Source organism: Perca flavescens, chromosome 14, assembly GCF_004354835.1.
Source record: "Perca flavescens isolate YP-PL-M2 chromosome 14, PFLA_1.0, whole genome shotgun sequence".
In the NCBI taxonomy this organism is placed as follows: domain Eukaryota; kingdom Metazoa; phylum Chordata; class Actinopteri; order Perciformes; family Percidae; genus Perca; species Perca flavescens.
This window is the reverse complement of record NC_041344.1, coordinates 15,381,171-15,396,621: the sequence shown is the minus strand read 5'-3', so window position 1 is coordinate 15,396,621 and position 15,451 is coordinate 15,381,171. Positions and strand designations below refer to the sequence as shown.

Sequence of the window (15,451 nt, the reverse complement as noted above, 5' to 3'; positions counted from 1 at the left end):
ATTAACTCATAAACCAACTGAACAATAAATATGTATACAGTTTAATTAAAAAAGAGTCTTGGGAAAGTTGCCCTGAGGTTAGACTCTCAGGCAGCATTACTCCCAACACAAACTCCACTAATCAATAAATGACAATGAGATTATGAAAGTTGCAAATAGATTACATGTATAGACAGTGTAGAGCAGTATAGGCGCACTATGTTAAAGAGGGGGCAGTTATGGTTCCTATTCCACATTCCAAACCCAGTTAGTCCGATATACTTTGAAGAAATACTTACTTACAATAGGCCTATGTGTTTATTCCCCATAGAATCCAGTCAAGGTCTTCTTGCAGTCTGGAGAAGAATGTCTGTCTGTCTTTATGTAAATGTGAAATTAGTTTTAGTATAGTGTCAAGGCGGGGTTTGTATGCAACCAAGTCCGACCTGCGAGGCAAAACTCAGGGCAATTTACGTTTCTGCTACTGCTTCTGTAGTCTATAACCGTGTCCCAATTCCCAGTTTGTGCATCCCCGATTCCTCTCCTCGATTCCTCTCCTCGTGTCTTAGTCCCGCCCACAGGAGATCGAGGAAGAGCCTCGAGGAGAGAGGAGTCGAGGCAACAGGCGTTTAACAAACACGAGGCAGCTCTGCCTCAGAGCCGTCATTTAAAGCCACGTCAATTAAATATGACGTGCAGCAAAACTGCATCAGCTGTCCATTGTTTTGTCATACGCTGCATTTTATGATTTCTGTCAGAGGAGCAGGACCGTGTTCATGACAACTTCTATATATGTACTTTGAGTTCAATTCACAATGTGACAAAATGTGATAAGAATGTACGGGGTTGTACATTTTTATTTGTTGTATTTAAAGCACACACACACACACACACACACACACACACACACACACACACACACACACACACACACACACACACACACACACACACATACACACACACATACACACATAGGCCTATATATTTATAATAGTTTATAGCCTATACCAAATCCGCCTGTAAGTTTAACATCTTCCATCTTCCACCTTCCACCTTCCACCCACCTGACTGAATTATTTTCTCTGATTTAGAAACCCGCATGAACGTTTAACTGGCCCTTGGCAGTCCCTGGAGGCTCCGTTGCTTTTTAAATGGTGTAGGCTATTGTATTGATTTAGCCTGATGAGTGTTTTCCACAACGATTTAGCCTACTTTAATGATTAGATATGCTGCTTGTAAACGTTTCCATGCGCGCAGCAATGTCACTGCAGCTGATAGGCCTATTGTCGGATATTTAAGCAGCAAAACTAACTGTAGTTATAAACTGGACAGATGAAACAAAATCTAAAGGTCTAGAATCTAAAGGTCTAGACCTTTAGATTCTGAATTACTCCTTATGAAGTTGCTTCTGTTTCTCAAGTGTCTCTTAGATGCACTTACAAATGAAGCTGTCTGTCCAAAAGCAGCTCTGCTCTGTTATGTTCACATTTTAGAGAACGTTAACAATATTTCCTCGTTGATTGTGTATTATTTCACCCACCCGCTATTAATCAGAATGTTAATTTGTATGATCTGACCGGCCTGATCCGTAACGTTAGATGAACCCACGGAGCCGCGGATATTATCGCTCTCTCTGTTTCCCATTTTCTTTATCTTTCTCTCCCCTTTTCGCTCTCTCTCCTCAGTTCACTCTGTCACGCCTCTTTGTTAACATGCTGCAGGTGAAAAGTCTTTCGCGAGGATACATCAATGTATCCTCGATTATAACTCCTCCGAGGAGCCTCGATGCTTGATCCTCGCTCCTTGATGTGCATTTTAGGAATTGGGACGTCCTTCAACATGGAGAATGGAGAATGATTTCCGGGTCACAAGCTGGAGGATCGAGGAGTCAAGGAGGTACAAATTTGGGAATTGGGAAAAGCCCTACGTCCTAAAATGACCCGATAACTAGTGTGCAGAAGCAAAACATTCAGAGCATTGATTTCACCTATATCAACAATATGGCTATACTGTACTTACAGCTTTAATGTAAGTAGGCATACAGTACATGTAATGCAATACAATAATGCTATACAATAAGGTCTTCACAATACAGATCCCACCATTGCACTTTAATCAATTCTAATGAATTAAAGTTAACAAAAATAAATCAATATAAAATTGAAATTAAATATAAATATTGGTATTCCGTATTTAAACTGGTATTATGGTTTTGTTCCACATGTAGGATTTTGCAACTGTCATTATCATTGTTTTCTCATTTTTGTGAATATACATCTTATATTATTCACACTCAGAAGAGGAAAAGTAGTGCACACAATACATGCACTATTGTCCATTATATCATATTAACATAGTATTATTTATTTTGCATCACATCGTACATTTTACTTTGTCATTTTATCTCATTTTTGCCTTTTATATGACTATAGTGCCTTTATTGCTAAATTGACATGTTCCCTCGGCCAGTACATTCCATTGTATCTACAAATGACAAAAAACTTGAAACTTGAACTCTAATAATATACTCATTTCATATTAAATAGCAACTGCCATATAGTGCTTTACTGTCGCCTTGTGGAAACATAGTATGTAATTGTGTCAAGGAAGACATTTCAATCAAGTGAATGCCTTTATAACATAAAATAAAACAGTCCATTATTCCCCGAATATCAGAACTACAAAACTACACAGTCAAGTCCGCTTGCAGTGAGAGCCGATGGGGAGCCAATGGCATTCGTGCGCTGTGTTGCGTGTCATATCTGCCCAATTGGAGCGTAGCGCGATGATCTCACGTTAGTATGATTCTTTCAGGGACAGCTGTTGAGAGCAACGTTCACGTAAAGCCAAATGTCGTCAGTGTTTTCACCTGTTTAGAGACTTAGTTTTTATTTATTAATTTGCCTATGGCACAACACAAACGTGTTCATTTGGAAGTCAGCTTTTAAAGGGATGAAAAGGCTAAAGAAGAAGAAACAAAACGCTGGAGTTGGAGTGAATGGGAATGGATCTGTCACAAGAGGTAACCAACAGATAGTTAGCTAACTAGGTAGTGTTCACTAAACTAGACATAAATACCGATTTTTACAGTCTATGATACAGTCTAGCCACACAAAGCTAGACATTAAACCAGCCTGTATATTTACTTATATCGATCTACAGAACGTGTACGTGCCTACAGACAGGAACTTAACCTGTCCAGTGCCAAATGCCAGCTAACTTAATACTATTACTGCAGCCAGCTCACAGTCACACAAACTACAAGACACGAATCATAAGTTGCCCGCTGTTGTCCTAACCTGTATCGAACCGCCAGTTGTAATGTTTTTTTTGTTTTGTTTTACACGTTTGTCAAAGTAAGCAAACGTCAGCTACTGATCTACCAGTGGTGATTGCGTGGCAGCCCGTCAGCCAACTTGACAATTTGTCAAAGCTGTTCCCCAGAGAGAGGACGATGGACATAATTATGTCATTATTTACTGTAAAAAAAACAACAACCCGCCATCACTTATGCCATCACTATAAATACTGGACTTTGGTTTAACCCTTTCAGCCCATGTCATCCAAACACCTTATTTTGAATTTGATCCAAACTCACTGCATAGCACTTACATAACTACGGTCATATATGTGACTCATTATAATCAGTCATTGTAAGGCATTGTTTGCATGAAAGGCACTTAATGGCGTCAAAATAATTATTCAATAGGGATACAATAAGGAACACCTCAAATCTTTTCTGCAATTATGTTGAGGAGAAAAAAACAAAGTTCTACAAAAATTATCAATTTTGTTTTACAAATATCTTTGAAAAAGTCATACTTTAAATGTGTGTTAATTATTTCTCCCAACACTACAAACAGTTTTTGTATGTGTCTGTAATGTGTTCCATTTGGTAGCCTGTATTTATAACACCAACATGATCTCTCGTCTCCCTCGATGTCTTCTCCTTTCTCTTTCTCCACATCATCTATCTGTCATTCTTTCCTCTTTCCCTTTCTTTTCATTCCTATGTGTCTCCTTCCTTCTTTTTCTCTGCCCTTTACTTTATCCATGCACTGTCTTATTTTTATTCCTCAAATATTTCTTTCTCGCTCTGTCACACCTCCTCCCCATCCCTTCTTCTCTCACCCTATTACCTTTCGCTCTCCCTCCTCATCTCTGTCTTTCTTTTACAGAACCACATTGTGGAAGAAAACAGAAGTTGGCTGAGATTCATCAGGCTTTGATCAGGTTAAAATTATAATTATCAGCTACAGTTTGCTTGTTAAGGATGCTTTCTCTTTCTTCTGCCCTGAATGGCATCCAGGAGGACATATTCATTAATTTTTCCTCCCAGTCTACAAGTTTGTCACATTCAGTCCAAACACCCTCTGGATTGCTGTTATGGTTATTCAAAGCATTCCTCACCTGAAACGGCTACAAATGAGCTATCTTGCTAATCATGAGACCCTATGATTTTTTATTTGAATGGCTGAGAAATACTGAAGTACAAATACATAGCATTTAACAATTATGTTCTAGTGATGAAATACCACAGAATCCTTTTTTAACACAAGACCCTGTGTAATAAGGTTTGCCCAGTAGATACAAGGTTCTTACCCCACAGTAGCTTTCCTTTAAAATCAGCCTTGATATGCCAACATTTCTAGAAATCTATAAAGTTTTGACAGTTTTCATCATAAAAAATGCCTCCATTAGCACCAGAGCAATGAGCCACAGGATGTGTTTTCCCAAGTGGGAATAGCCCTCTCTCTGCTGCTCGCTGTTCCACAATTAGATGGTATGCATTTATCCGTAGACAGTGACCTTCATCACTCCCTGCTATGCTAATTTCACACATAAAGATTACTCACATGTGCCCAGAGGAATAGTGTGACGTGGATCATGAAGACATTAGTGTCAGAAGCCATGTGGGACCTGCTTCGGCAAATGGCTCAGAAAAGCTCACGCAGAATGGAGCACGCTGATTTTGTGAATTCACGTTTAATTGCAAAAGAACAAAACAACCGTTTTCTTTGTCCATTTAACCTAGGCATGTGGACACGCATCATGCTGTCACATTGTCAATTGTCCAATTCTGACTTTTGAATGTGCAGTGATCCAGTGGACATTGAGACCTTGAGGAGAGCAGCAGCCAGTAAGGGAGGACTGCTCACTGATGAACTGAGGAGGAAAGTCTGGCCCAAACTACTGAACATCAATGTGTATGATCTACCCCATAAACCTGGTTAGTAGTTGATTGATGCTAAAATTTACTGGGTTGATATGTGCTACATAATACTTTTACAATTACTAATACTGACAACAATAATAATACAATTTCTTCTGTTGTAGGTCGAGATGTGAGGGAGAGCCACAAGGACTACAACCAAGTAGTCCTGGATGTCAGGAGGTCCATGAAGCGGTTCCCTAAAGGTGTGTGTGTGTGTGTGTGTGTGTGTGTGTGTGTGTGTGTGTGTGTGTGTGTGTGTGTGTGTGTGTGTGTGTGTGTGTGTGTGTGTGTGTGTGTGTGTGTGTGTGTGTGTGTGTGTGTGTGTGTGTGTGTGTGTGTGTGTGTGTGTGTGTGTGTGTGTGTGTGTGTGTGTGTGTGTGTGTGTGTGTGTGTGTGTGTGTGATCTCTAAAGATAGCAGCTTAGCTCACAGTGCCATTGATCAAACTGTACCCCTGTACTTCCAGCAACATGCAGATATCTGGCAAGGCTTAATAATTATTGAAGTATTGAGTAAAAGCTGCAACATTGAATATTCTTATGTAACAAGATGCCTGTGTCGTCAGCCAAAATCACAAAGTTGAGAAAGCAACAAAGAAAAGTGTCTTATCTAACCGAGAAGCTGTCAGTTCAATCCAAGTTAATTGTGATGTTGACTATATAAAGCTTTCTGCCAGGAGGAAGCAAAACATTGTTATTTTTTGGGAAAAGCTACTGACTTACTGACTAATTTAGTTTTGTTGGTCTATGTCTGTATACTAAGCTGCTACGTTAATGCATAATATGTCTTTTTGCTGTTGCACTTTTGTGTATGTGCATGAATATGTTTTCAGATTGTACTTTTGGGAAGTTAAACTTGATGTTTTATGCACATGTTGTGCAAGGGAATTACGTTTACCTTTTTCACACCACAACTGAGCAGTCTGTGTAAAACCCTGGTTATAAGCACTCCGATAACCTGTGTTGACCTATTCACTACAATGTTAGTCTATTACGACGACGTTTTATTTTTGGGATAGTTCCGTTGCCGTCGGAAGTTCCGCCGGATGTCCCTCATTTTCGGCTGGATGTCCCTCACCTTCTGCTTTCTTTGTGTTGGCATTCTAAACTCTGGTGGATTTATGAGGACTATGGTTAACTGCTCCTCAGATCTCTGCAGGGTAAATCGAACCTATCAACTCTCTGTCCAATCTGAATTTTCTGTCGCACGACTAAAACAATTTGCACGATCCCCCAAAACAAGTTCCTTCACGAGGCTATTTTGCAGAGGCACCGTTGATGCGTCTGCCCAAGACGATTGGGTAGGTCTGGCAATGCAAGACTACTACAATGCCAATCAAAGGCATTTCCTAGTTGTTTTTGGATGTGTTGTTTTTTTCTATTAACATTGTATTTATTTATGATCCTTGGCTCTCCCTCAGGTATGCCAGCCACAGAGAAAGCCATTCTTCAGGAGCAGCTGATTGACATCATACTGGAGGTTTTGAAATGCAGCCCTCAGCTCCATTACTACCAAGGCTACCACGATGTGGCCGTCACTCTGCTGCTGGTAGTTGGGGAGCGGATGGCCATCGCCATGCTGGACACTCTGTCCAATCACCATCTCAGGTTGTATATTTTTTTCTATTTTTTGTCTCTCCACAGTACACAGTTAACTAACTATATTACAAATTATCTGTCTGACTGTTTTCTCTGTCTGTAGGGATTTCATGGATCCTACCATGGACAGCACTAAACACATTTTAAATTATCTGATGCCTATATTGGAACAGGTTGATACAGAACTACATGAGTTCATGATCAGGTAATTACACACACACACACACACACACACACACACACACACACACACACACACACACACACACACACACACACACACACACACACTCTCACACACACACACTCACACACTACTGTACTGCTGCACTGAACACACTTCTAGCTGTTTTTAGTAGAGAGATACACACTCAATTTTGAATGTACTTTTTGTAAGTTGCTTTAAACATGGTAATGTAAGTTAAAACCACTAGAGGGCATCATAGTGTTGATTTTCACCTGAGAGCTTCACAGAGAGACAAAAGGTGGAGGAGTGGTTTGTGTTTGAATTGGAACTCAATCTAATTGGGGAGTTCTCGTGTCAGATGGTCCAACAGCTGTTTCAGAGCAGTTTGTGCAAGGTGTGCACCACATTTACTTTTATTTGTTAGGTGTAATTAGCCAAAACATGATTCATGATCTTTTTGCAGTTTATTTAAACAACTAGTTACTGTAGGTCAATGTTGGCATTTGTAATGAGGACTAGGATTTGGGATGTTTGAGAGTCATGAAATGTGTCCTCAAAGGAATTTTGATGTGTGCGTGCGTACGTACATGCTTGCCTGTGTGTGTCTTCAGTAACTTTGCTGTCTTGTTGCCTGTTCATAATTGATGCTGTGCTGGCATCCTCCATATTTGCAAATTACCCGTCAACTCGCATACAAGAAGCTCACACAAACAGAAAAAGCACAAAAAACAAGACTTTGCTCTCGCAGAAAAACGGCAGGATAAACAACACCAGACTTCAAAGTTTGGAACGCTCTTTTTTTGTGAGCACTTCCACTTCCCCTTACCTGCCTTCTTATCGTTTCCTCCTTTCTTCTTTCCCTTTTCTCTCTCTTCCCAGTTCATTTTATCTCTTTTATGTCCCTCTCATCGCGTATGCTCCCAACCCTTTTCTCCCTCTCCTTACCCCTTCCCCTGTCCATCACTCCCCCTACTTCTTTTCACTTGTCACTCTGTTGTACATATCTTTCTTCCTCCCTGAGTGTTCCTATCTAATATTCATCAACCTCTAAGAGTATCCAATTTACTTGAGACTGTCAAAAAAAACTACCTACCTTTTCTACATATTTATTTTTCCACACAACAAAGACAGAGAAGGGAAGGGCATAGGAGGGAAGAAAATGTTTTTTTTTCTTAGAAATTCATAAAGCCAATTCTTTAAAAATCTGGCAAACCCCAAGATTGATGACCTTTGGAGTAAGCCTTACAATTTATGATCAGTTCAGTTTACAAATCAGAGAAAGTACCACTCATGTTGTATGATGTCTTCTGTGGCTCTAGAGGAGCTTTGTCAAGTCTGAGAAAGTAATGATGATGATGTCATCATCCCTGGAAAATGTGGAGACTACACATTTTAAGGGAAAACCTGTGTTACAAACCTTTTTAAAGACATGTTTGAAGAACGCAGTAGTTTCTCAGGGAGGGAATCGTTGGATCCAGCGGCGGCGTTTGAACCATTCTAGGGATTAAAAGTCAGGGCATCTCAGCTTCTCTGCTTAGACATTTTTCTTTTCTTTTTTGGCTAAGGTTATCTGGGTCACACCAGTTCATTTCTTATATTTTATCTAAGAATTGCTTATACTGTACAGTACTGCACACCGCTGGGTGTACCATTGGTTTTCGATTACAGTATGAAAATCAACTTTGAGAGACTTGCTCTTTGTGATGGATTATGATGTGATGAAACCAGTAGGTGCCTAGAAAACAGGACAGGAAAACAGTATGATCTTCCTACATGTTTTCATATTATTGCTGAATATACTGTAAATAAATAAATATATAAGCTAAAATTGTCTTTGTGATTTTATATTTGCATTTGTAGCCATCTCAGTAAGGCTTTCCTGGTTAAATAAATGTTAAAAATAAAGCATTGCACGTGTGTTCCTCTGTTTATGTTAACATCTCTTTATAAATTTGTCGTTTTCTTTTAGAGCGGAGGTGGGAACCATCTTCGCACTATCCTGGCTCATTACTTGGTACGGCCACGTGCTGTCAGACTTCAAACACACCATGAGACTCTACGACTTCTTCTTGGCCTCACACCCACTGATGCCCATTTACCTGGCCGCTACGGTAAGAGGGAATTTGGTAAGAGACAGTGACTTTGTTTTGTTAATCCAGGACACACATACACACACACACACTTATGTACTCATGCACACTGTGAGGCAGAGTACTGTGTAGTCACTGGACTAGTTAATTAGATACCTCCTAATGAACAGATGAGAGAAAGAAAGAGGGGTACAAAGGGAGAGATAAAATGGGAAAGAGAGGGAAAAAGGACTGCATCAGGAAACCGAATGACAAGGATAGTTGACTGATGTTTGACCTAGAAGGATAAACAGATTACAGAGGAAAAGCATTTCATATTTGTGACTTTTTTCACTTGTTACTCTCGAAAACCTGTTCTCGTGGTGCTCAAACCAACTGTTTTGGCAGAAATGTTTACTGCTGGAACATTTATGTGTGCATGTGTGTTTGTGGAAATGGGTGTTCATTTTTTTGCATGTTAATTAGCATGTACTATTGTGTTCATTTTGCTCTTTTGCAGTTGAAGATCTTAATGTGTGTGTGCTTGTGCGAAGGGGCTGGGCAGAGGGAGAGTTCTGTTTGAAGTGTGTGAAACAACAAAGTAGAAGGAAGTTCATGTTTCCTCCAAGGCTGAGTACAGTGCACAGCATGAGGGTTAACTCTTCATCTGCCTATTTTACTGCAAAGCTCTCATTCTGCCTCATTAGTATCACTAAAGGTACACAGTGTACAGTGTGTAGAATCTAATTCACTTTTTCTCCAAGGTTACCCAGAAAAACCTTTAACCCCATCCTCTACTCCACAGATTGTGTTGTACAGAGAGAAGGAGGTGAAGACGACTGAGTGCGACATGGCCATGGTCCACCACCTCCTCTCCCGCATCCCCCAGGACCTCCCGTATGAACTCCTGATTGGCCAGGCCCAGGACCTGTTTGACCAGTACCCTCCATCTCTACTGGCCAAGCGGGCAGCACTGCAGTCTCGCAAGAGGTGAGTGGACAAGAATTTAAACAAAACATTGTTAATAATAATAATAATAATAATGATGTTCCTACTATGCATCCATATAAGATGAATGAGGTGTCATGCAAGGTCATACTTCAGCAATAATCATAATTATGAGCACTTTAATCTATACATTAGTTTTTCCTTACCAAAATCGAAGGTCTAAGGATAGAAGGTGTAAAGCCCACTGTGCTCTATAAATAATAATTGTTGCATTCTGCTCAAGCAAGTGGGAAAAACCTTTTAATAAAAGGCATGCATGTCATTTTTCTTTTTGATATTTACTTGAGTGGTTTTGCATCTAGGGCTGCAAATCATGATTATTTGAATGACCACTTAATCAGTACATCAGTTTTTTGTTAATGAATCACAACCTAACATTTATTATTTTCAAATGACTTGCTCAGAGAAATCCAGCAAATTTTCACATGTAAGACGCTGGAAACAGTGGATATTTGAAAATAAATGACTTAAACGATTAGTCACTTGTCAAAATTGTTGTCTGAAAGTGATCCGTCAATAAACTCAATCAATTACTTGACTAATTGCTCCTGCACCTGAGAATTTCATCAGAACATGTGACACTAATACAAATGTTTTTGCTTGTGATGTAAATTACAGGTGGGGGTTACTAAGGAATTACATCATGTAATTCCTTAGTAACCAAGAGGGGGTGCTCTATAAACAGTGTGTGTGTGTGTGTGTGTGAGAGTGAGTGTGTGAGAGTGAGTGTGTGAGAGTGAGTGTGTGACCATTTTTCCACATTTTGTATTATCGAGGAGGAAACATTAGATTCACAACTACACTAGTCTCTCCATCAGTCTCTCTCTCTTTGTCCTTCAGTGTTACTTACAGTCATTGTTCAGGAGAGGAAGTGACATCACTGACACAAGGCCTTGACTGAAAGATGTCCCATAATGCATTACTCCCATAGCGTCCTATTTACAAGAGCTACTGAGTTAGCAGAGCTCTCAAATTGTCTTCCCCCCACCTGTCTTTATCCATCAGTTGATCCTTCAGTCCATCTCTTCACGTCATTCCAGCTGCCTATGCTTCACCTTAGACCTGACTCTGTTCTCCATCACCGACTAACTCTCCCCACCTCCATCTTTCCATCCTTCTCTTCCTTTGTTTTCTGTCAGTCTGTCCATCAACACCTTCCAGGCGTTTCAACTCTCCACCCTCCACCAGAGGCCCGACTCAGTTCTCCAACGCCTCACCAAGGCCCAGGGCTCCACCACCTCCAGACACGGTAAAAATAGTAAATGTAATCTCAATACTGACTCTAAAGAAGGACTGCACACGTACAGACAGTACAGACACACGTGCAGATGAGTGAAGTAAAAGTGAATTATTTTGGATGCTCTTTGAAGTTGGGGAACAAATAATTATTGACTGGGAGATTGTAAGAACAAACACTTGATGGATCCACAGTTCTTCATGTTTTACACATGCCCCTTTTGGGCCAATCAATAACAAGTAAACAAATGATGTAGTACCCCCATCAGACCAATCAAGTGCAATATGCCAGAACAGAACAAAGAGATGCGTTATTCCCGTCGGTTTTGTGAGCATCTGATCAGTGGGTTCTGACATATTGTCTGTGATGTACAGGCAATCAAAATATGCTTTAACATTCCCCTCGGGCCAAACAATGTAATATTAAAATTGATGCACATCATTCCCTGCAGTTTCATCAAAATTCAATTAGCAGCATCCAATATGAGGTGCGTAACGGACAGAAAGAGCACCTCCTGATTTCACTGTGGCAGACAATGAATGGGAGTCAGTAAGAGACAACCTGCTGTCTAAATGTTAAACAAGTGATGAATGTTGGCTAACTTTAAGTGGAGTTTATAACTCTTTGGGCCTCTTGGTAATTAAAGTGAGAGTACTTCTTAGCACAGATCATGGAGCAAGATTGGTTGTTTAATACTTTTGCCCCTCTTGTCTCTACTCCTTGTGTTTTGACATCCCTTGATCCTTTTTGTTTTCAATCCCAGTAACAAAATGAATCCTCTTGACCCCTCCATGTGTCCGCTCCTCACAATCTGACCCCTCCTTCCTGTTCTGTGCTCGTAGCCTCTCGACACTCAGGACTGGAAGCAGCTTTGCCCCGAGACCGCGGCCAGCTGTGTGGGAAGGGGAACACGATTGTGAAGATGGCAGTGTGGGGGCTGTCCGCTACGCTCGGGGCGGCCGTGTTCGCTGTGGCTCAGACAGCTATGGACTGGGGACCTGAGGTGTTACTCCAACTGTTCTGACGTGGCGGTGGGGATTTAGACTGTTAGACACACACACACATGGCGACTGCAGACACATATCTGCTCTTCAGATAGATAAAATTAAAAAAAGATTACACACACAAACAAAGACGGTGAAGACTTGAAGCTTGTCTCTCCTGCTGAGAGGAAACGTTGCAGAAAAGTAGGAGGAGGTCAGTTATCTTGGTGCCAAACAGGTTGTTGCTACTCAACCACACTGAACATATGTTAGATACTAGCCAGCCTCAGGATGTGTGTCAGCAGGTTTATGTGTGTTGTCTGTGTCTGAGCGGGTACCCCAGACCTTATACCACATGTGAGCATGGATGGATAACTGAACAAGCCTACCGGGGCCTCTGACCGCTTGGACCTTTTGGCCCAGAGCCTCTGTATGAAGTGACTGTTAACAGTTTGCTTTAAGGGTCATTGAAACCACCACAAATACCCACAAAACAACCACAAAGAGATGCTAAGTGACCACAAAGAGACACAAAACAACTACAAAATGACCAAAAAAAAGACGTTAACACATTGTTTTGCAGTCGTAAGGTGTCTCTCAGTCTGGGGATCTTGCTCCTATGTAAGAGGGGTGGGGGCCTTTACATGTTTGTGCCCAGGGGCCTATTGTCTCATTAGCTATCCATGCATGTGAGATACTAACACATCTTGCTTTTTCAGGCTGTTGCTCACGGTACCATCAGTGTAACATTTTACATTGTGTGTTTGCTGTTAGCTGATTATTTTGCTGATAACTCGTTTTTAGACTGTCATGCTTATTTCGTTGCATTTCTGTTGACAGTGTTTTAGTGCGCTTGTTGGATCAGCAGCCATATCTAAGAGCCAAAAGTGCCCTTAGCCAGCACGATAACACATGAATACAAATTATTAAAGAGCGGTGTTTTCTGCTGAAAGCTTCCAGTTATGAGCAAAGAAGGAGAGCAGGGGAGAAATGGGAAAGATGGAGGGAGTGATTTTGCCTGTGAGCCACTGGTATTAATTGCTTTACTCCAGGTGTCAGCGAGTTACATTTACAGTCGAGTTTGACGCACAAGATGAGTTGCTGCTGCCCCAAAATGTAAACATTACACATGGTTAGCACGCTGCACTCAATGCAAGCAGTGGGCCTTTTGCTGATGCATTTTGCAGGAGTTATAGAAATATATATATTTTGTTATGTTTTTTGGCTGTTGTGGTAGCGTACCACTGCTGAATGAATATGGGGAAGAGACCAGTACTTTTACGTTCTTAAAATATTTAAGAGGTTTGGGTTTGCGCTAACATCCACATTGAGCAGTCAGCAACAGAACAACAGTACATGGACTCAGTTCTTCTTCATTATCTTTCTCTTCAGCATTTTACAGCTACAGTGATTAGTTTAATTATGTGAAATTGGGTTTTTATTTTTCTTGTAGTTAATAATACAGGCTGTTTCCAATTGAGGTACATACATATTTACAGGGCACAGGGGTTTCTCCAAACAGCAATCCATGTTCTGTGTGCCGACCAATATTCTGAAATATTCATCAGCTTTTACCAGTATGTTGCAGAGTTGCATCTGTTAACACAACTTCACTGGAGTCAGAGCACTCTCATCCCTCCTTTCTCCGTCATTAGATATGCATTTTTGGCATTTTTGCAGGAAGTCAGATTGGATGGGAAGTTTACCCTGTTGATTTTAGTTGCTCTTTAGTGTATGAATTCAACTGATTTGTGCTTTTTTTTTGTACAAAATTACTGTAGTACATGTGTAGTACAAATCTAGGGTACTCCATTTCTAGCCTCAGGGCGATCTGAGAAGGATTGCAGAGCTGAGTAGTTAACAAACCAGTCAATCAATCTATCACTCCATTAGTAGTTAGTGTCAGGCATTCTTCAGAAAATGCCATTTGCAGCGATTTTGATTGGTGATAATCATTCAATGATTTTATTAGAGAGTCAATAAATCAATTAATGGCCTGTAACTCAGGTAGTCAGCTGGCCTACGAGGCAGTTCAGACATCTAGTCAGTCAGTAAGCTGTAGTGGTTGTTCAAATAGACCTCTGCATGTTCCACTTTTTCAGTCTGACAAGCTGTGTGTGTGTGTGTGTGTGTGTGTGTGTGTGTGTGTGTGTGTGTGTGTGTGTGTGTGTGTGTGTGTGTGTGTGTGTGTGTGTGTGTGTGTGTGTGTGTGTGTGTGTGTGTGTGTGTGTGTGTGTGTGTGTGTGTGTGTGTGTGTGTGTGTGTGTGTGTGTGTGTGTGTGTGTGTGTGTGTGTGTGTGTGTGTGTGTGTGTGTGTGTGTGTGTGTGTGTGTGTGTGTGTGTGTGTGTGTGTGTGTGGTGATTAATTGCAATAACAGGCTGGGCATCTGTGTTTTTGTTTTGTTAGGGTACTCGAGGTGCCTCAATATAAACTGTCATCAGTCTAATTATTTATTTTCAGAGGAACAATCTGATTGGCTTTTTATTTAATGGTGAAACTTTTAATTGGATTTTATGAATGTGTGTTTAAAATGAACATGTGGGGCAGTACAAAAATGATTATTATGGTTTTTAATCACCAGTCTGAGGTTTATATTTTCAAAGGTGATCCAGTTATTTTACATATAAAATACTGTCTTTATGAATCACAGTAGTTCAGCATTTTTGGAAACATGCTTGATGGTTGTCTTGCCGAGAGTTAGATAGTTAGAAGGTTGATACCACTCTAGGGTCTAAATTAAAGTACGTTAAATAGGCTACAGCCAGCAGCCCCTTAGCTTAGCACAAAGACTGGAAACAGGAGGAACAGCTAGCCTATGTTTGGCTCATGCGGCAGCTCACTTTTAAGATTGAAATAATACATTTCAGGGAACATTTACAGGCGTATGCTGCATGGTTGGCATTGATGGGCCTCTTGCTGTTTTTACACAAACTGCTTGTTCTGCAGTGAAGTACGTTCTGTTACCACTGGCTGTGTTTTTAAAGTGATAGTATGCATTTGTTCATCTATGATGCTTGGAAACAGGCAATTGATATAAAACTGTTTTTATTAATTTTTAAAAAGCAGTTTTTGCATGTATTCCTTGCTTGCACTTGATTGGCTGCCTAAGACATAAAAATGCAGGGAAAACCCCCTTTGACCAGGGTCTTGGATCTTCAGACATTAGTCAAGA

General features: G+C 40.6%; 1 protein-coding gene across 2 annotated transcripts; it reads left to right on the top strand.

Moving 5' to 3' along the window:
• Positions 1–2,801: 2,801 nt before the first annotated feature.
• zgc:63863 (TBC1 domain family member 20) lies at positions 2,802–14,442 on the top strand. 2 transcript variants are annotated; one of them, XM_028597531.1, is made up of 10 exons: positions 2,802–3,004; positions 4,161–4,215; positions 5,082–5,212; positions 5,320–5,400; positions 6,617–6,803; positions 6,898–6,999; positions 8,951–9,092; positions 9,856–10,040; positions 11,198–11,307; positions 12,138–14,442. In XM_028597531.1, exons 1-10 carry the CDS (start codon positions 2,935–2,937, stop codon positions 12,317–12,319), a joined length of 1,245 nt encoding a protein of 414 aa, XP_028453332.1. In that variant the 5' UTR covers positions 2,802–2,934; the 3' UTR covers positions 12,320–14,442. The 2 variants fall into 2 exon arrangements, with proteins under 2 accessions (XP_028453332.1, XP_028453331.1); XM_028597530.1 differs by having other exon boundaries at positions 8,951–9,107.
• The last annotated feature ends 1,009 nt before the right edge of the window (positions 14,443–15,451 follow it).